General features: G+C 33.2%; 4 protein-coding genes across 11 annotated transcripts in view; 1 reads left to right on the top strand and 3 right to left on the bottom strand.

The window, feature by feature from the left end:
• LOC100866559 (pseudouridylate synthase RPUSD2) overlaps positions 1-14943 on the bottom strand; it is a 131242-nt gene extending 116299 nt beyond the window's left edge. Inside the window, exons 1-2 of one of the 2 annotated variants that reach the window (XM_086915705.1) lie at positions 14799-14943; positions 13759-13956 (exon numbers count right to left, since the gene is read on the bottom strand). In XM_086915705.1, the coding sequence (XP_086771831.1) occupies positions 13759-13956; positions 14799-14852 (252 nt within the window). In that variant the 5' untranslated portion in view covers positions 14853-14943. Of the gene's footprint in view, positions 1-13758; positions 13957-14798 lie in introns of those variants that run through there. The other variant, XM_086915707.1, reaches the window with a different exon arrangement.
• nesd (SHC binding and spindle associated nessun dorma) lies at positions 13820-17665 on the bottom strand. Of its 3 annotated transcripts, XM_086915709.1 has the most exons (6): positions 17303-17465; positions 16221-17164; positions 15958-16162; positions 15605-15868; positions 15255-15513; positions 13820-13956 (listed from the first exon to the last, which is right to left on the bottom strand). In XM_086915709.1, the coding sequence occupies exons 2-5, from the start codon at positions 17123-17125 to the stop codon at positions 15256-15258; spliced, it is 1632 nt and encodes a 543-aa protein (XP_086771835.1). In that variant the 5' UTR covers positions 17126-17164; positions 17303-17465; the 3' UTR covers positions 13820-13956; position 15255. The 3 variants fall into 3 exon arrangements, with proteins under 3 accessions (XP_086771835.1, XP_003691966.3, XP_086771834.1); XM_003691918.4 differs by lacking the exon at positions 13820-13956 and having other exon boundaries at positions 15160-15513; positions 17463-17665; XM_086915708.1 differs by lacking the exon at positions 13820-13956 and having other exon boundaries at positions 15160-15513.
• LOC105734929 (ADP-ribosylation factor-like protein 2-binding protein) lies at positions 16946-19033 on the top strand. Of its 5 annotated transcripts, none has more exons than XM_086915717.1 (6): positions 16946-17111; positions 17958-18065; positions 18127-18233; positions 18306-18391; positions 18481-18577; positions 18642-19033. In XM_086915717.1, exons 2-6 carry the CDS (start codon positions 17990-17992, stop codon positions 18732-18734), a joined length of 459 nt encoding a protein of 152 aa, XP_086771843.1. In that variant the 5' UTR covers positions 16946-17111; positions 17958-17989; the 3' UTR covers positions 18735-19033. The 5 variants fall into 5 exon arrangements, with proteins under 5 accessions (XP_086771843.1, XP_012339557.1, XP_086771841.1 ...); XM_012484103.3 differs by lacking the exon at positions 16946-17111 and adding an exon at positions 17626-17800; XM_086915715.1 differs by lacking the exon at positions 16946-17111 and adding an exon at positions 17662-17800 and having other exon boundaries at positions 18130-18233.
• On the bottom strand, positions 18204-22158 carry LOC100867958 (nuclear pore complex protein Nup93). Its single transcript, XM_003691847.3, has 6 exons — positions 21902-22158; positions 21410-21590; positions 20024-21303; positions 19598-19954; positions 19404-19521; positions 18204-19339 (listed from the first exon to the last, which is right to left on the bottom strand). The coding sequence occupies exons 1-6, from the start codon at positions 22126-22128 to the stop codon at positions 19028-19030; spliced, it is 2475 nt and encodes an 824-aa protein (XP_003691895.1). The 5' UTR covers positions 22129-22158; the 3' UTR covers positions 18204-19027.
• Positions 22159-22432: the final 274 nt, after the last annotated feature.

Raw genomic sequence — 22432 nt, 5'->3', positions numbered from 1 at the left:
TAGCGCGAGCACGTGGCCGGGCATATCTTCTCTCTCCAAAGCTTATGCCTGTGCGTGTGTGTGGGTACCTGTTGCCCCTGGGGACGCCCAGGCGCCTCCTTCACCTTCCGCCACCTCCCCCGAAATCAGCGGAGATCCAAGCGAGCGGACCCTCGAGCGACTCAGCTTTGGACCGTCGCCAAAACCGTCGTCGTTGCCCGGCTGAGCAGAGGGAGATCTCTCCCCTCCCCTTTCTTTCTCTCTCTCTCTCTCTCTCCTTCTTCGCTCGGCAGGTGGCTACTCTCTCACTCGATCGAAAAGTGTCGAGAACGAATCCATCTGATCCGATGGATTATTACCGGGGATCGTGGAGGATCGTCGTTTCCAGGAAATTCTAATTTTTGTTAACCCCTTCTTTCCGTCACTAAACATCGCGAAATGTAAAAAGTATCTACCAGAATGTATCTCAGAAATATCATATCAGTAGGAGTATTAATTTTTAGAGTAAGTACTACTTTTAATTAATTATTTTTACACTCCTTGGGACGAAGCTTGAAGACTGTAATTTCTATTAAAGCATTGTCATTCGTGAAGTATAATTTTCAAACTGTTATTTGCCATTTATTAAAAAACAATAGATTTATAGTATATATATATATACATTATATAATATTATTTTTAATTATAGTATTATTACTTGAAGACTGTAATTTCTATTAAAGCATTGTCATTCGTGAAGTATAATTTTCAAACTGTTATTTGCCATTTATTAAAAAACAATAGATTTATAGTATATATATATATATATTATATAATATTATTTTTAATTATAGTATTATTACTTGAAGACTGTAATTTCTATTAAAGCATGTCATTCGTGAAGTATAATTTTAAAACTGTTATTTGCCATTTATTAAAAAATATATATAAAGAAGGGTGTAATTTCTATTAAAATATTGTCATTCATGAAATATAATTTTGAAATTCTTATTTGCCATTTATTAAAAAACAATAGATTTATAGTATATATATATATATATACATTATATAATATTATTTTTAATTATAGTATTATTACTTGAAGACTGTAATTTCTATTAAAGCATTGTCATTCGTGAAGTATAATTTTCAAACTGTTATTTGCCATTTATTAAAAAACAATAGATTTATAGTATATATATATATATATATTATATAATATTATTTTTAATTATAATATTATTACTTGAAGACTGTAATTTCTATTAAAGCATTGTCATTCGTGAAGTATAATTTTAAAACTGTTATTTGCCATTTATTAAAAAATATATATAAAGAAGGGTGTAATTTCTATTAAAGTATTGTCATTCATGAAGTATAATTTTGAAATTCTTATTTGCCATTTATTAAAAAACAATAGATTTATAGTATATATATATATATATATTATATAATATTATTTTTAATTATAGTATTATTACTTGAAGACTGTAATTTCTATTAAAGCATTGTCATTCGTGAAGTATAATTTTCAAACTGTTATTTGCCATTTATTAAAAAACAATAGATTTATAGTATATATATATATATATATACATTATATAATATTATTTTTAATTATAGTATTATTACTTGAAGACTGTAATTTCTATTAAAGCATTGTCATTCGTGAAGTATAATTTTAAAACTGTTATTTGCCATTTATTAAAAAATATATATAAAGAAGGGTGTAATTTCTATTAAAGCATTGTCATTCGTGAAGTATAATTTTAAAACTGTTATTTGCCATTTATTAAAAAATATATATAAAGAAGGGTGTAATTTCTATTAAAGTATTGTCATTCTTGAAGTATAATTTTAAAACTGTTATTTGCCATTTATTAAAAAATATATATAAAGAAGGGTGTAATTTCTATTAAAGCATTGTCATTCGTGAAGTATAATTTTAAAACTGTTATTTGCCATTTATTAAAAAATATATATAAGGAGGATTGTAATTTCTGTAACCGCGTAAAGCATGATTATTTATTTATTTCTGTATTCACGTTTCTCTACAACCGTTCTCGAGCATCACACTGATCTGTTCCCGGATTTCGTGGAGGTAAACGAGACTGGAAGGGGTTAATTGAAATTGCGACGAAGAAAAAGAAGAATATCTGACGATAGCAAATAGTTGCAGGATCCCTCGACCTGCTCGAAATGTTACCACTTGGCTCGAAGGTTCGTTCGAGCGACATTTAGAGCCAAAGGTCTTCTCTGCGAGAGAAACGGATCGTTGGAAATTGTAAATATCGATTAACATTCGACGCAAGCAAGGTGAACGTAATACTTGGCTGTGTCGATCGGGCAAACTCAGCAAGGAAAAATCGAGACCAGAGAAGGAAAGATGGCGCGAATGCCAATGATCGATGATGGGATGGTTTCTGGTTCAAGGCCGCGCTGAATAAGAAGAACAGAGGACAGATATTCCCGAGGCGATCACGAGTTGCGCAAACTCCGATGCGAAGAAAGATCGTCTCCAGCTGGGAGATGAGGTCGCGCGATTGTCCGCCAGCTGATTTTAATTAAGTGAAAGTAATGTCAACAAACGTCTTCTCCTCCTACTACTTTTGTTGAGTTGTTTGGATCCAACGACACCCTTCTTTCTCTTATCCAGTTGGAAAAGAATTCCAGAAATTACGGCAATTTCTTCGATTCGATTGAGAAAAAATTCAAACATTTTCAGCATCTTCGACAGAATCGAGAGAATCTTCATTGCGAATGAATGGAGAATTGCGATGCAAAGGATAAGCAAACGAGCTTGCTGAGGCCTCGTTTTTAATTACCTCTCGTAACGAATATATTGGCCGTCTCGACTCGATTAAATTTCTCGAAGCTAGCTTATCCACGTATGTCTCTCCCAGAGAAGAAATATCCATCAAGATTTTCTAAGAAAAAACTTACAGACGAACGATCGAGGGAAAGGCCTGTTTTCTCGCGGATTAAACATTTGCATAACGTAACAACAACAATGGATGTTAAAGAGAGGAAGAAGAGAAAAGGGAAAAACCACCCATTGTGGCCACGATTAAAACTCGTCGACCATCTCTCTCGCTCAGAATCCAGTGGACCTGCATAGGAGTCTCGAAAAAAGCGAACGAAATAATAATCGCCACGGCTACGAAAACGTAGCACGGAGATATTGTTGTGTCGTGGCAATTATTTTTGTCACCGGTGTTAAGACCGTCGGGGCGGAATTAATTGCGGGCCAGCGGTGGAAACGATTACACGCGGGCGACGATGCTTTAATAGCCAGCTCTCTGCGTTTTCACGCAACGAGGCTCGAACGAGCAACTGATCGAGAGATTACGAGGAGTTCGTTATAATTGGGTGGGCTCACCGATTGCCAAGTTCGAAGGAAACGAGAATTTGTTGTTTGCACCACAGTTTGTTCTATTATTGGTATTTTGCGTTATCGTATCGTATTCTTCCGTGATTCGACGGTGTATTTAATTTCTGTGCTCTAATGATAATGGTAAAAATGGGAAAAATAGGATATATTTGATATTTAAGGTTGATGAATAAGCTGATGAATGAAATCGTATATTTTTCGATTTGATCGTATCAATGGCGGGTAATCATTCATTTCCTATCATCGTCGCGATAGAAAAAGAAGCGTTTGCCAAAATGACATTAATAATAGGATGGCCTTATTTTAAATAACGTTCGTGGCACAAAACTATTTCTCATCCTTAAACTATTCGAAAGGGTGAATAATAATGCGAAGCAAAGGATTAAATGTTGGCCAAAATAATAAACATCTACGATCTAATTCATTAGATTTTAATTTATCCTTGGAAGGAGCGGTGGATAGAAAAGTTCAACGTTCAAAGATCTGGAACAGGTACAAATTTTTACCATTATTCTTTTCGATACATTTTTCCCAAATACATTTCTCTCCTTCTTGTTTCCGCCCAGTCAACCTTGCCGAGATAACACGTCAGAGGTGAAAGTGAGACTCGAACCAGTCGCGGTCCAACGATTTCTTCTTTATTTTTTCTTTTATTTTGCAACGTACGAGACACGAGGAACTGCGAAAACAAGTTGAAAAGTTATCACCGAGATACGACTATAGTCTGCATAAGATGTCACCGAGATACTACGCGTCCGACTATAGTCATTCTACATAATATGCCACTAACGTATTATGGATGACTATAGTCGCTCTGCATAAGATATCACCGACGTACGACTATAATCTGCATAAAATGTCACCGAGATGCTACAGATGACTATAGCCATTTTACATAATATGCCACTAACGTATTATGGATGACTACAGTCGCTCTGCATAAAATATCATCGAGATACGACTATAGTCTGCGTAAGATACCACTGACTACGAATACTACGGACGACTATAGTCGCTCTGAATAAGATAAGATACTAGATGAGATGAGAATAAGATACTACAGATGACTATAGTCGCTCTGAATAAGATGAAATACTAGATGAGATGAGAATAAGATACTACAGATGACTATAGTCGCTCTGAATAAGATGAAATACTAGATGAGATGAGAATAAGATACTACAGATGACTATAGTCGCTCTGAATAAGATGAAATACTAGATAAGATGAGAATAAGATGACTATAGTCACTCTGCATAAAATGCCATTGACGTATTATGGGTGACTATAATCACTCTGCATGATATGCCACTGACATATTATGGGCGACTATAATCGCTCTGAATAAGATGAGATACTATATAAGATGAGAATAAGATGACTATAGTCACTCTGCATAAAATGCCATTGACGTATGATGGGTGACTATAGTCTGGATAAAATGTCACTGAGATACTATAATCACTCTGCATAATATCCTACTGACGTATTATGGGCGACTATAATCACTCTGCATACGATATCACCGAGGTATGACTATAGTCTGCATAAGATGTCACCGAGATACTATGAGTGACTATAGTCACTCTGCATAAAATGCCATTAACGTATTATGAGTGACTATAGTCTGCATAAGATGTCACTGAGATACTATAAGTGACTATAGTCACTCTGCATAATATCCTACTGACGTATTATGGGTGACTATAATCACTCTGCATAATATGCCACTGACATATTATGGGTGACTATAATCGCTCTGAATAAGATGAGATACTAGATAAAATGACTATAGTCACTCTGCATAAAATGCGATTGACGTATTATGGGTGACTATAGTCTGCATAAGATGTCACTGAGATACTATAAGTGACTATAGTCACTCTGCATAATATCCTACTGACGTATTATGAGCGACTATAATCGCTCTGAATAAGATGAGATACTAGATAAGATGAGAATAAGATACTACAGATGACTATAGTCACTCTGCATAAAATGTATTATGGGTGACTATAATCGCTCTGGATAAGATATCACCGTATGACTATAATCTGCATAAGATGTCATATGAGAGATACTATGAGTGACTATAGTCACTCTGCATAATATCCTACGTATTATGGCCGATTATAGTCGCTCTGCATAATATGCCACTGATATATTATGGGCGACTCTGCATAAGATGTCACTGACATATTACGGGCGATTATAGTCGCTCCACATAAGACGCCACCGAGATACTAGAGGCGACTATAGTCGATATCAGCTTTCGCAACAAACTTGTAACAAACATCCCTCTTTTGATCCGAGAATCGTCATCGATATCCCATTTCGCAGTAAGTAATCGAGTTTCTTCACGGCTTAGATTCACATTAATAAATATACGTATAATACAATCACATATAATTAGGGGACACTCGTTACTCGATTGGTAACCTTCTTAAATATAAATACGAGTGCAATGGATTAAAAGTCTTATTCTTCTTGAACAAGAAGACGTCACCCATATTTAGAACGTGTTAAGAAAGATTAGAAAATTTCCTGTCCAACGTCTCTTTTCCACGCTAATGTAATCAAGTTTGCATTGTAACGATAAAAACCTCGGTTTTCCATGCATGAAACTAACAAGTTCTATCCCCTCTCTCTAGAAGAATCTAAATCTAAACCTAAATCTTTCGACGATACGTTCATTTCTAATTCCTTGTTAAATATCTAGCCGCATCCACCTGGTGGCGGCAGCGTGTAATAAAGCCGGGATGAATCGTGGAGGCATTCCGTTTCCCTCGAGGGAGAGTTAGAAATTGCGAACCACGAAGCCCCCTCTCTCTCTCTCTCTCTCTCTCTCTCTCTCTCTCTCTCTCGTGGCGGAATGGAATCGTCGTACAGAAATAGTTGGACGAAACAAAGCGAAGAAGAGGAATGATCGCAGCTTGCGCGCTGCTCTTTGAAGACTCTACGCCTATCAACCGCGAGGAGATAAACGTGTGCGTGGAGAGGAAGCTGAATATAATCGGCCATCTTCGATTTCCCTTTGACCGATAATAGTCGCGGTGAAATTTTGGAGAAGGGAAGTTCGTATTTATTTACGGAGACAAGGGGAATAATAAATTCGTCGAATTTATTGCTCTTGTATTATATCGCGAAACGGATCGAATCGATTATTTGTTATTGTACGTTATTGCACGGTATAATTCATCTCCCTTTCCCCTCCTCACCGATACTCGCAATTTTTGCGCCAGTGTGTGTGTGTGTGTGTGTGTGTGTGTGTGTGTGTGTGTGTGTGTGTGTGTGTGTGTGTGTGTGTGTGTGTGTGTGTGTGTGTGTGTGTGTGTGTGTGTGTGTGTGTGTGTGTGTGTGTGTGTGTGTGTGTGTGTGTGTGTGTGTGTACATTGTATACGACGAATGTACAAACTAACGGTGGAAATTAAAATATACATTTTTCTAGGAGGGGAAATGTGAGCTTCGTTCTCTAAACAATCGATCTTTAAACGAGAGAGAGAGAGAGAGAGATTAGAAGAGATTCTCGTTCGAAAAATTCGATTCGAGGACATTCGTCGAGATATTGAAATTTTTCGAAGAAGAAAAAAAAAAGGGGGTGAACATGGGGAGAAATGCATTTTCCTCGATATAAAAATTATCAATTACGTCGTGTCTCTCCATTTTTAAATTTTTCTCGTTTTCCTTAATTGATAACTACGTTCACAATTTCAATTCTCATTATTCTCTTCCGTTTCAGAAATTGTTTCTTTTTTTTTCTTCTTCTTCTTCTTCTTTTATAAATTTGTTTATAAACGTTTTCACGTCTACAAAAACCTGGGAAATGCATCTCTTTCTAAAATTTCTAAAAATTCATTTTCTAAAACAATGCTTCGAATTTGCCACATCCTCGACAAGTGTTTTAACAAGGAAGCAAAAAAAATACACAATCTTTAAAATTTCCTAACCTCTTCATATATCTCTCTGAATCGAAATTTCGTTTATTACGAAAGAAATCTTCGATAAGTGTTTCGACAATTTACAAGAAAGAAAAATATACACGTCTCTTCTATATATATATTCGAATTTAAAAAAAAAAAATACATATATACAAGTAATGGAACAATATTTCCTAGAAATATTCTTTAAAATTACCTCTTTCATAAATGAAAAAAGAATGTATCTTTAGAATCGAAATTTCTTTTATACGAAAAAATTTGTTTACAATAAACATTCATGGACCAGTAATGGAATAATTCCCTAAAAATAATCTTTAAAATTTCCTAACCTCTTCCACTCCAAATGAAAGAAGCATACATCTCTGGAATTGAAATTTCGTTTGTTACGAAAGAAATCTTCGACAAGTGTTTCGACAATTTAGAAAAAAAGAAAAGAAAATATACATCTTTCCTCCCCTATGTACGTGCAAATTTCTTAAAAAAAAAAAAAAGAAAAAAAAAAGAAAGAAATACCATATATATATATAATGACAAAATCTTCGAGCGATAATACTCGTCTGAACGAGTTAACGAAAGACGATTTATCCTGTCGCAGCGCGCGAATTATTCGCAACTGTGTACGGAGAGGCGTCTAAAGTTCGAGCCGGTTGCGTTGCGTCTAGGGTGATAATTATAAACCGACACATTACGTCGCACCGGCCGACAAAAGGTACCACCCTGCGGTCTATTTTATGCCCACGGTTCCATCGCTTTTCGTACCCGTGAATCGACAGGTCCGCGTGAAACGATTCACACAACTCGTTATTTTTAATCCCGTGATTCTTCGCGTACGGCGAGAGGAGAGGAGAGGAGAGGGAGAGACAATCGTGCTCTTCTAAAGATATTCTATCGTGATATTCTAAAGATCCGAAGAAAGAAGAGGAGGAGGAGGAAGAAAAGATTCTCGACGTGTATATTGCTAGAGAATTCTCGTGGCTGAGAAATTAAATTTTTCGGTACATTGTATGGAAACGTTAACGAGGCAGTAACGTAAAGAAATATATCTGTCGGGGAGATTTAACGTAGGTAATGAAAAATAATCGTGTCCTTGCGTTATTTATATTATGCTAAAAATAATCTGATGAAAAGAATTAGGATCCCCCTCAAGAAAGTACATAGATACAGTGACGTTAGCCTGGCTCGTAAATTATGTTTACGTTCGTCAAGTCTTACGCAATATAGCCATCGAGGCAGCCGACTTGTTGCCAAATTACTCGAGATATTCATCGTCTACGGTTGAAAGAGTTCTGGGATGGAGCTTAATTTTGTCCTCAGCCTATCGCTTCCAAATCTTCCAACCCCCTCTCTCAAACGTATCGTTCGATTTAAAATAAAACGAACAAAGAGAAATTATTCGACGAATTATACATACACGATACGAGATAATCGAGTAAGGATCGAGTTTCGATTCAAGGAGGAGGTCGCGACAGGAGGTGGTGATCGATTCGGGTGGAAACGCGTATTGCAAATGGACGAATCGTTTCGATGTCCACGGGAAATGGTCCACGACTCTCTCTCCCTTTTTTTTTTTTTTCAAGCTTCTGTATTCGTCCGGAACAGACGCCATTTATTGCCCACCAACCGGATTTTATTCCAACCCCTACGTGATATAATATCCATTAACGTTACTCGAATGTATTCTTATCAAATTTCGTTAAAAAAAAAGAGAGGTCGTAAGATCGTGAAAAGATCGGACGTGATACGACAGTTTAATTAAAAGAAGAAGAGAAAGACAGGAGAAAGGGGTGAATAAAAATTTGCACCTGCAGAAGAAATTAACGATCCTCCTCGCCGCTGAATGTGAATCTTTTCATCGCTGTGTTGTTCCGCCGCTAATTTCTCCTCCAGGGACTAATTTGTGGCCCAACGATCGTGGCCCAACAATCTCCACGACCAATTTTCCCAAGAGGGAATCCTTCCTTCCTCTCGTTTTCAAATTGAAACTCGAAACTCTCGCTCGATTTGACGTAAAAGAGGAGAAAAAAATAAAATCCTCCCGAGACGGAGAAAAAAGTTTCTCTCGAATCGAAAAAGGGAATCGAAAGATCATTCTCCGCCCGGTTGATAAACTCGAGAGAAAGGCAAGGTCGAAAGGCTCGATTAAGTTTAACATCGCACCCTCCTCCTCTGCTCCCCGTTTTACGATTTCTATTTTTGAATTAGTTAGCGAATAATTAATTGCGCGCGTGTGAATTATTCATGGGAAGAAAAGTGGAAAATAAATCAAGGGTTAATCGTGTACCAGGTCTCGACGAGGCCCTTATTCCTTTTTTTCTCGATTGACAGGTTTTCAATTTATATTTAAGATGTGTTACCAATCGAAGAGTAACAAGAGTTTTCTAACGTGTGTATGGAGACGTAGGCTAGTTAAAAGGATCGTAATCCGACTTGGCGTTAAACGAGCCATCGATGATACACGATGAACTGATTTATTTCGTGCAAACGTCGAACGAACGAATATTTCTTGGTTATTATTATCGTATTACATGTATATATTATCGTATCCGTGAAATTTGACCGATTACTACTTTCGAAATGTTGGGTAGTGAAAATCCAAGTTTTCGAGACGAGCTATAAATTTGTATGATTGTAAGTGAAAGGGAGGAGGAAAAATCGAAGCAGATCTATACTTTGGATACAATGAATCGTCCCATTTTAAAATTTGAAACATGATTGAACTGGACTTTTATATGGAATAAAGTAAGAATATCTCAGAAAAGATGGAGCGTGTAAGAATTTCGGCACAGATTAAAACGCCATTGTGGCCGGGAGAATGTCGATAAGGACGCCTGGACAATTTTCCAATCATCGCTTTTTCAACCTAGCCTAAATCGACTCGATTTCGAGGAGACAGATGCGTGCGAGAAAATTGAAAGAAATTTTTTCCTCGGTTGAATTGCATATTTTGCAAAAATCTACAGTCACGCGTGATCTTGGAAGGAGGGAGAGAAGAAAGATCGGGGTCTTCGTATCTTTCGCCAAGGAATGCTCCTTACTCGAATGCCGTAAGAGTCCTTGCTCCTCGACGCGAAGACCCCTATTATAATACCTATATAAATCCGCTCGAATTTCGAAACTACCAACCACCAACGAGACCTCGACGATTGATTAAAAATTGTGATCTGATCGGGCGTAACGTTATTCAACAATGTTTCACGTTGTATGGAGCGATAAAACTGTCTTATTTACCGCGAGGCTGCAACAAACCGAAATACAAGACGAACTTTATGGACCAATAAATAATCTATTTCCTCGAGCTTCCAACACACCGGTGTGTGGATATATATTTCTATTTCTCGTACGGTAGAGGCGACAAGAATGCGCCCCCTGTCTATGCAGTTCACGGCGCGGTGCACAGCTCTCGAAATAAGCCGCAGCTGGAGCTGTCTAGGCCTTGTTCTTCCTCCCCCTTCCGCCACATTCTCGTCGCTGGCGTCGTCATTCTACTCCATTGATTTATCTTTCGACGATACGTCGTGGGCTCAATCATTGGACGAAGGGGAAAGAAAACTGGAGGCCGCCCAACCGAATGATTTATATATATATATATATGTCGAATCTGTTGAAAATCGAAGCGAGATAAATCCTCCCCCTCTTGAATGTATTCTAGAGAGGCGGGGAGAACGGGCTAATAAGTGTATTTTTAACGCGTGCGCAAATATATTTAGCTGACCCTAAGCTAAGAGAAGAGAAACCGGCGGTTCGAATTGTCCGCGATTTTCCACGCCATTTTCCCCTCTTGTCGAATGGGAAAATGTTTCGATAATCTTGTTGTCGTGCGAAGTTAAATCATAAAGCCGAGGTCAAGGCTCGCATCGTCCTCGCGGCCTGCGAGTTATGCCTCCGCATTGTTTTATCACAGCTAGAAATATCCTAGATTCGTTCCAAAAAAAAAAAGCAAGTTCGTAAGTTTCCCGCGCGTGCTGTAAAATAACCAAAAACTTATGTTCTTTTCTAAAATAATCGAGAGGAGAGGAATTACAATGGGAAGTTAAATTTTTCCCGCTCGATGCGAGCAATCTCGTGTTCTATCCTCTTCTCGACGAGGGGTTAGGCGAGGCGGTTTATCAGAGCGGGCGCGTGACAGACGCGAAACCCGGACGAGCCTTATGGATATATTTAGTCGAATGAAGGAGCGGCGGGTTTCGCGTAAGTGGCGTGCAAGAAACGGGCATGCAAAAGTGTCTGGATTAATGGCACGTTATTCCGGGGAATAAACGATACGTTTTAGCTCGCCGGTAAAATAAGAGAGATATAGGGAGCCGGCGATTCCGTTTATCCATTACTAATGTTGGCAACGAGCGCCCGTTTCCGTTTTAATAGGTTTAGAAAATATCGGGCCGAAAACGTCTCGAACGAGGGTGGGGGGAGAGCGAGACGAGAATAATCCGGAAATATTGACAGCTCGATCTAGAGAAATACAAATTTTTCCACGAGATGATCCGCAAATGGTACTAATCTGCTTAATCTCGAACCGTAGAGCTTTGAATATTTGAGTAAAGAGAGAGTGAAAAGGCAAGAGGATCGAGGTGGTACAATAAGTTGAGAGAGAGAGAGAGAGAGAGAGAACGACTTATATCGTAGACAGTTAAATATGATAAATGAGAATGCAACAATAAAAAGCGCCACCCAGTAGCGCCAAGATAAAACGCGGCGGAAGAGACACAATGGACACATGTGCGCTCGCCGCACATCGAGAATATAACCTGTTCGTCCGTAATGTAGCGAGCAAGAAGGAAAGAAGTGCGAGTGAAGACGCGTATCTCGACGGAGAGAGAGAGAAGGAGGGATGGAAAATGGCTAAAAGGAACGTGGAGGATTTAAAAGGGAAAAAGTTTATTATATTCTTCAATAGCGTCCTTTCTCTAAAGAGAAAAAGAGAGAGAGAGAGGGAGGGACACGCAATTTTCATGATAAAGCAAACAATAAAGCGTGTCCGAGACGAAAAAACGATAAAAAAAACTTGTCTGGACGAGTACGATCGCCATTATGGAAAACGTTTAATTTAATGCAAAGGGGAGCGGTGTATTAAGTCCGACGACACTTGGGATATTGAAAAAAGGGAAAGAAGGAAAAAGGGGGGAGCAAAAGCGGGTCGAATAACTATTAAACGAAAAGGCACAGAACGTTGAATGAATGGTATGAATGGGAAGAACGGGCGAAAGGGAAAGCGGCGAGTGAATTAAAAACGACGAGTAAGAGAGATCGGAGGCGGTAAATAAATCAGGGAACGCGGCGAGGAGATTAACTTTGGACGGAAAGGAGAAAAAGAGAGAGAGAGAGAGAGAGAGAGGGGAGGGAAAAAGAAAGAAGCGATTTGAAAACAAGAACTGGAACGACTGAATGAGCTTTAAAAAAAAAAAAGAGGAAAACGCGTAAACAGGAGGGGAGGAAGAATTATTGGCCGTTTATAAAACGGTACAATGGGGAAGACGATAAAATCATTCGAGCGAAAGAGAAGGGATCGAGTTGACGAATATGAGGATGAAGAGGGAGAACAATAACGAAATTAGAAATAACGCGGGACGAAAACGATGAGTGAAATATGCGGTGTGTAAACGGGCGCACGTGGCGACGAGCTGCCCAGAAAAATAAGAAACGAGGATACGAGTGGAGGAGAAAAGGAATAACGAAAGGCGAGGAAAAAAGTGAGAAGGGATGAACGAGCATGCGACAACGGTCGTTCCGAGACGTACACGAAGCTGCAAATAACTCGTGCTTAAAAGCATCGGCGGATATGTTATATGGAGGTTTACATCTTTTCCCTACGCGTTGTTTTTTATCGTTTTCTTTCGAGGCACGAAGCGCGTTGAAGGGGAGAGGAAAAAAAAAAAGAAAAAGATCGAAATTACTTTATAGTGAAAAAAAAAATATTTTCGAGATAAAAATTGTACCGTATCGATTGAAAATCTTGCGATGATCGAATTTAAATTTTTAAGCGGAATCATAAATTTTTTTTCGCTACAATATTCGGTATAACTGAAAGGTTTTCGAAATGTTAACTATACGTATACGTATTTAAACTGTTGTCGAGTTATTAACACTATCGTATCGTAACGTATCATAAAATTACGTGAACAAAAAGAAAAAAATTCTACGGTGACCTAAGAGGAATGCTGGATTCGCCATTAACATTCTACGCAACTAAAAGATCTACGTATGCCATCGTGAGGCCTCTCCCTTTCGCTTGCCTTTCAATGTTGTAATTTTTAATCACAGCATTCGCGTGAACGGTTCCTACGAGAAGGGAATGTGGATTTCGTATATACGGTGAAAGTAAACGGGTCGTAGACATCGTGGGAATGTCTCATAAAAGGGATGCAATTATCGCATAAACACGTTTTTATCGTAAAAAAAAATCAACACGCGATTCCTTAAAAACGATTCCTTAAAAAATCCTGTTTAGAAGTAACAGAAAAAAACTTGACCTACCTCCTCATCCGACAATGGTTCCTCGTAATCCGATTGTGAACTCTTGAACACAAAGATGCATTCCGATAGATCTAATTTGCGCGTATTACCAAACTGTGTCTGTCGATCTGTCAACTGTTGCATACAGGTCATTTCTACCATATCTTTGACTTCTTCAATTGAAATTTGGTTGAGAAACTTAATTCTTTTGATTACATTCTGCAATGAAAAGATAAATTTATTTTCATTAATAAATTTGAATCTTTTATATTCTTTTATATTCTTCAATAGATTATGGACACACTAAATTTTATATGATAATAATTTATTTACATATTTTTATGAATAAAATTATTTGACTATATGACGTTTAAAAAATCAAAAACCACCATAGTTACTGGAAAAAAGATAAATGATATCATTAACGAAAGAATTTTCATTCATTCGTCGAAAGTGTGGTGAGTTTAAATCGTTCTATTTCATTCATATGATATTATTACATTGCCAAGTATATAAGTATTTGTGAGTTCATTTATAAATACGAACGAATAAAATCTAACGAATTATCACTTATGTCATGCCAATTTAAGATACACGTGCAAGTACTATCTTTTCCCATATACATATGTACATTTTTTATATATACAGAATATACGCTATTCGTAACTAATTCAAACGATATGTTTTTTTTGATTGATGATTTTATTATCTATTTTATATAAATAAAATCATCGAATTGATTAAAAAATTGCATTATCTTAATTAGTTATAATATGCATAGTTTATATGTACATACACATATTGATGTTGTTTCCATACTAACCTGTGACAGGTTAGATATGTATTTAACTCGTATCACGAAATACTTAAAATCGCTTGTGTTTCTAATTGATATTATTGATAGAAATGTTATGCAAAACAGAATAAAATGTTAAACGATGATGTTACTGACAGAAATACTAAAAAAAAAAATATTGAAGTAACGCGTTTAGGTTAGGAGGCAAGTTCGAGTTATTTGCAAAAAGAAGTAATTAAATTAAATTAAATAATAAAAAACTTACGATAGAATTCTTCAAAGTGGAAGATATTATCTTAATAAAGTTCGATATATACATCAAAAAATCGTATTTACACTAAAACACAAGATTTTAAAATATAGGAACACACCACAAACGTGAACAATTTAAAATAGTGCTGCCATCTAACGACGGCATGTATGACTAGTAAAGCAACTGAAAATTCAAAAATTCCCGCCCTTATCTAAGTGACATTTATAAATTGCAAAAAAAAAAAATTAAAAGTATATTTATATATATAAATATTTTGTTAATTATGAAAAAAAAAAAGAAAAAAGAAAAAGAAATAATAATTCTTTATAAAAATTATATCTCCCATAACTTCTAAGTATATAGGTTCATATAAAAAAAATACAAAATTCTTATATTTCTATTACATTACATGAATTACATGCACTTTTAATGAAAAAATAAAAATTCATTCAAAATAAAATTAATTACTTTAAGATTCCATATTCATAGGTTCATCTTGTTTTTTTAAAACAAATGGCATGCCTAATTTTAATATGACATCTCCTTTGCCATTACCCTCAAATTTACATTCATGAAGAGAAATTTCAGATATATTTTCTAATAATTCACAGCCACCAGATTTGCGTTTTAAATCATTTAAATATTTTTGGGTTTCCAATCGAATAGCATATTCTTTTAAATGTGTCAAAAAACAATTCTTTGCTATTAATTTTCCATCGTCATAAAGCTAAAAATAATATATGCATTATATTATTGATAATATTGTTACATCATTTTATAAACATATAATGAACTTAATTCAAATAAAAAAAACATACTTGTATACCCTCTGCGCAATTTTTAAAATTGCAATTATTCATAAATACTTCTGCAGTACTATAAATGACTAAACCTGTTCCAAGACTGTCGAAAATTGTATTTTCTATTATTAGTTTTGCATTTGGTAACACTACAATTCCTAATTTTACCATGCTTTGATTTAAAGCACATATTTTGCAATTAACTATTTTTGTAATTCCAGCTCTTACTATTACAGCTGCTCTAAGATCACCCACATCTACGGTAATATTTTCTAATAAAACCTATAAATATATTCTATATTTTAAAAATATGATTATAATTGATTACAAATTAGTTTCAAACATATATACATATATAAATATATATTTACTTCACTGCCAGAAAAATCAAGCAATGATGGTGCAGATTCAATATCTTTCATATTAAGAATAGTATGCTCTAAATTACAAATTCCTTTAATGGTACCTCCATCTTCTAAATTACCAGCACCTTTTATTTGATGAATTCCCTTTCCAACTATGATTATATCTCCTGCATCACATGTATGTAAAGTTTCCAATAGGGAGCCGGATATTCTAGGAAAAACATCAAAATCAAAAATAATATAATGTTTCCCATACTTGATAAACTTACCTGAAAAATAATTCTGTAGATAAAGAAGCTTGAACTTCATTTACAGTTTCTTTCATTTCTTCTAGAGTACCACCAAGCCATACAAAATAACCTTCCTTACATTTTTCTTTATTTTCCTTTTTCTCCAATTTATCATTATTTAAGGATAAGCTCTGATTCATTAAAAGTATTTCTCTCATAACTGGATTTTCAAGAACTTCCATTTCTCTTTTAATTTGTTGTAATCGAAAATGAAGTTTCATCAATTGACATGCTGTCCCTCCATCTACTATATCGCTATGTGATTCTTCTCCATCAGAAATAGTATCTTCTAATCTTGATATTTTTTGTTGAATTTCTCTTCCTTCTCTTACCAAACCTCTAATTATATCACTAGTTTCTTTATTAATAATATCTCTTTTCATATCAAAAAACAATCTAATTCTTGTTTCCAAATGTACAGACACCCAATCAATGTTATCATCATCGTCCAAATCCCATGGCATCCATAAATAATTATAAAAGAATCTCAGTTGATCAATGCAAGTTGCAGTACCCACCATATCTAAAGCAGTATTTTGTTGATTATGAGTTGGATAAAGGTCAATGAGTGGTACATCATATTTGTCAGGTAATTGAATTTCATCTTGAACAGCAGTAATTTTCACCAATGCAGATAAATCTGAGAAATCAACTTGTTCAACTTCTACAACTACTATAGTAGGATAATGAATTTGAAAATCTTCACATATTAAACGTGGTATTCTCCATAATGCTTGCCAACCAATAGGTTCTAATGCAAGCTCAATATGATAAGACCATTCTGCCTGAATTCGTGATGCAGGTACAATTTCTCTGCTAGATAAAATTTCAGTTAATTCAACTAGTCTTTCTTGTAAACTCTTGTCAAAGGTATATATTTCCATTTTATATATAAGTATATATTTTCTTTTAAATGAAAAATCCTGAAAAAAATTAATCAAATTTATTATTATCAAATATTATCAAATGTTATAAATTCTTATTAATTACGAATTTTTTTTTGTAATAAAAAACTTTATTAATAATATTATTTATTTATATTATTAAAATTTTCATTTTACATTTTTTAAATCATTTAAATGTTCAAAAAGAAAATTTATAAATATATTAATAGTTCATAAACAAAGTTTTATTAATTATAATATTTTAACTCTAAAAATTCAATAATATTAAAAACAAAAGTGTAAAAATATGATTGAAGAATATAAGTCAGTTACTTACTCTTTTTAAACAAATCAAAAATCTACTTATATTTCTAAATATTTTTAACTTATTAAATATATTGCAATTTAATATTAAACAATAGAAAAATATTTCTTTTAAAAATCACAGATACATCTTCAATTATAGACATGTTAAGTTAACTGTCAAAAAATTTGAACTACAACGTTAATAAATCTGATTGGTTGATTAATAATCTGTTCGATTCTCGTTTTCAATACTTACTAACCTATCGATTATATTGACAGTATTTGATAAATAATAAGTTCATTTTAACATAAAAATAAATAGTCTTACTTTTTTAAACAATTGAAATTAATTGTCTGAAGAAACAATGGGTTTGTTTATATTATTTTATCAGACAATTAAACATATCTTTATCTTATAAATATAATAATATTTTTAAAAGTATTAAAAATAATTAATATTTAGATATATATGTAAACATAACATATAACTGTCACATAATAAACTTTTAATAATATTATTTAATAGATAATTCTATTTTAATAAATGTCGACGAAAAAATGGAACAGAATTCTAAAAGTGTAGAAGATAATCTTTTTGATGAAATTATTGGACACATTGAAGATATTTTAATAGGTATGTATAAAGGAATTAAAATAATGAAAGATTCAATTTCTGATAAGAAATTTGTTTTTAGAAGATGAATTTAATGCTATTCGACAAAAATTTTTGGATGAATATTGGAATGTTTTTGAACCTATAGAAGAAAATAAATTGATTTATACAAATATATTTAATGAATATGTGAGTGTATATAATTTTTTTATATATACACAAATATTAATTTTTTTATACATATATTTATAACTTTTATAGAATAAAACTGTGGAAAATTACATTATTAATTATTTACAAAGAACTGTACCACATTTTAATCTAGATACATTTTTAAAATATTTAAAGTAAGTATGCAATTTTGATTTACAATATCTAAAGTAATTATTGCAATTAATCTAAAATATACGTAATTATTTTCTTTTAAATAATTAAGTAATAAACAAAATGAATTGGAAGGTGAAGTTTTTGAAGTATTATCAACATTCACAAATTTTATGGCCTTCAAAGAAATGTTTCTTGATTATAGAGCTGTAAGTAATATTAATACATAAAGATGAATAATAATATCAAATAATAATGACAAATAATTTTCAGGTAAAAGAAGGAAAAGTCGAAGATCTTAGTAGTGGAATATTCGTTACATCCTTTAAACCTTCTGATATAAATGACAAGGAATCTTTTAGATAAAAAATTTCATTAATAAAACAAATATATTTTTAAATAAATTAGAACAAATATTCATTAATTTCTATTTTTTTATACTTAATTAACTTTTTAAAATCACTATTTATTCTGTTTAATTTATGTTTAACTTATAAAAGTACAAAAAAATATGTACATTATATTAATAATATTATAAAAAATTGAGGAATTGTTAATATATTGATTGGTTTGTTTTATGAATTTACACAGATATATTTCTTGTATCACTTAAAATATTATATTGAAAATAAAATAAAAAATATAACATATTTTTTAATTCAGCACATAAGAATTTCCATTTGTACAAGTTTACTATTTGTTTCATTTGGCATACGATACGGAAGTATTCCAGCGAAACTAGTTAAAGCTCGCGCTTGTTCTCGAAGATCAAGAAGTTGTTGTTTTCTCGCTTCTTCATCACCTGGTTCCATCGATCGTAATTTCTGATATTGACGATAAAGTATTGTCATTGTAGCCAAAAGAACATCAGCTAATGTACCAGTTACTTCAGCTGGAACACGTCGTAATGCGTTTACTCTTTCATCGACTTCTTTTATATGTAATGGTAACAACTTCGATTCCGCAATAGTCTGTAAATTAATAATTATGTATTTAATTGAATTGAATATTTATATATAATCCTGGATAACTTACCCTAAGCGCACTTTGATATTGTTCATTATAAAATTGATCAAAGAATACCATTAAATGTCTTAATGTATAAAATGCAGATACTAATTCAGAAGGTGCTTGTATTTCAATGTTTTGATATCTAAAAAAATAAAAATTAATAATTTCCTAATCATAATATTTACTAATAATAATGATATTATAATTTTTAATGTTACCTTGTACTTATTTCAGTAGCAGTTACTTGCAATCGAGATCTAAACGACCCTGGAGAAGCCCTTTGATTAACAACTTGTGCTAAAAGCGTGCACATTAAACTAAGAACTTTCTCATGATTACCAGCAAGATCGTACATTATTACTGCATCTTCTAAAAGACCTTTCCTGTATAATGTATCTGCACTTATATTAACAACATCTTCTACATTAATTTGAAATCTATCTAAAATTCCTGGAATCCAACGATCTTTTTCTATCTTTCCAACTAATTGGGCTCTGACTGTTGGTGAAGCATCAACCACCATTTCTGCAGTTGATACTGCAAACATATTACGATCATATGGATCTCTCATAGACCTAAAAAATAATCTAGTCTTAAAATGGAATTTTTAAAATATTAATAGTTATTTCATTTTTTATACAAACCTTAATAAAAATAGATAATGTAAGCATTCTTCTGGATCTGTAGAATCAAATCGTTTAACATACAATAATATTAATCTGGCAAAATTTAATCTTTTAGCAGGAGGTTTGTCAGCAGGATCAACACTTAATAAAGGAGCTAAAACACTTTGACTAACTCCTAATAAGTTTTGTTCATGCATAGCAGCTGCTAAATGTACAGCATGCGGTAAGTGTCTTGCTCCTGCACCTCTTGCCAAAAATTCAATTGCAGCTTCAAACTGACCAGTTAAAAATAACATTGAAAAATACACAAATGGTTGTTCATGTGCATGATAATATGATTCTCCATATATTTCTGATATAGTAGTTTGTAAATAATCTAAAGTCAATTTATTTTCTGCATCTGAGTGATCTCTAACTTGACACAGTTTTAACCACAAATAATCATCAGCTGTACAAATTACATCAGGATGCAAGTCATCAGGTTCACAAGGAACTAATGCACAATATGCAGCTTTTTTATATGGATCAGTAACTGATCTCACATGTTTTCTATACTGCAACTTTAAATTTGATTCTGCAGAACTGCTAAGACGTCTTGAGGGATCACAACAAGCTTCTTCTAATGCAATTCTAAATTCTGAAAAATCTGTCTTGCATTGACTAAGAAAATGTAATGCTGCTTTATAATCACCAACTCTCATAGAATAATAGACTAAAGGCCACAATGGTATGTTTTCAACCATTAAATCCTTCAGATTTTGTACTTTAACAGTAACAAAACTTTTAACTAATGGAACAATGCCTGGAGTACCACCTCGTTGAGCTTGGGTTGAGTTTTCACGAATAACAGAGTTCATAAATTTTTCATATCTATTTTCTAAATATTTTCTTGCATGTAATACAATCTCTTGTTCAACAATAGGTGTACTTCTTGATTTGATTTGATCTTCTCTAGGGACTGGTTGAATATTATTTACACATTCAATAACCATTTTCCAAAGATCCACAATCTTTGTGTCATTAAATGACTCTGCTGCTATACGAAATGCTTCAAATAAATTTTGTTTCAGCCCTTTAAGAACACAATCATTATATTTTTGTAATTCTTTCACATAAGCTACTTCTACACTGGATAGTCCTTTAATCATGGAACCAGTTAATTTAGTACGTTGTGGAGTACCACGTAAATCTACAAGTTCTCCAGATGGAGCTGTCATAGCATTCATTATCTCAAACCGCATTTGTTTCCATTCACCCAACATATGTTCCATTTGTTGAATTCTTGTAAGCTCAAATGTCTAAAATAAAATTATATAAAAGTTGATATATATTTCATTATATATAGAGATACATATATTTCAAAAAATATTGTTTGTATAAATATTACATATAATAAAATCTTACATCTTTATGTACTTGTTCAATGATTGATAAAATAGCATTTTCTTTTTCATTTTTAAGGTAACTAACTATATCTGTATCTGCAATAGGATCTAAAGGTTCAAAAGTACGTCTTGCACTAAGTGAACTTAATTTTTGTGAAATCTGAGGTAAATCAACACCATGTGAACCAAATAAAAGATACCTAAAATTAATAAAATATTATTCCTCTTAATATCAAATGAATTTAAAAAATATTATTGAAATAAATTTTATCTTTGTATAAGTTACAAATTAATTTATTTTATTTTAAATATTAATTATTATAAAAAACATTAATAGTTAAATAAAATGTTTTGGCGCCAAAAATTTCTAAAGTTTTTAGGTTATGCAATCAAATACATTGAACATAATATAAATTGAAAATAAATTTCTTATTATAAGTATAAAATTAAAATCATACAATTAAAAATTAGTTAAATATTTCGTATATAAAAAATATATGAATTTTCTTACGCTTGTCTTTGATTATCTTGAGTGCCGGTTTGCGTGACACGAGACCAAAGTTCATTGGAAGCTTCTAAAATTTGACGAAGATTTCTTTCAACTTGAGGAAGTTCTTCATTGCCTTCTATAGCAGCAGATAATCTTTCCGCTGATCGTAATAATTCACTAAAGCCAGTATCTCCTGATACTCGAGAAGAATCCGAGGTTAACATATCGGTGAATCCAGGATCGCTCATATTTAAAATACGATGTTCACAGATTTCATAAATTACGGAACTATCGAATAGAAATTGTAGGGAATTTTGGTCTTTTCATAGACTATTGAATTAGTTCATTTTATAATATTTTCATTAAATAAAAAAATAGATAATTTAAAGATCTTTTATAATTTTAATAATTTTAAATTTTCAATAAATTTTAATAATAAAAATATTAAAAAACTTAATGTGCTTTATAAAATTAAATTAAATATATTATTATTTATGTAAATAAGAAACAGACTTAAAATTTAAGGCTACCAACAATACAATTTATATTTTT

Source organism: Apis florea, unplaced genomic scaffold (assembly GCF_048593485.1).
Source record: "Apis florea isolate Af1SG1 unplaced genomic scaffold, ASM4859348v1 contig_3793_pilon, whole genome shotgun sequence".
Lineage (NCBI taxonomy): Eukaryota > Metazoa > Arthropoda > Insecta > Hymenoptera > Apidae > Apis > Apis florea.
The sequence above is the reverse complement of the archived record's forward strand: the minus strand, read 5'-3'. Positions and strand labels throughout refer to the sequence as shown.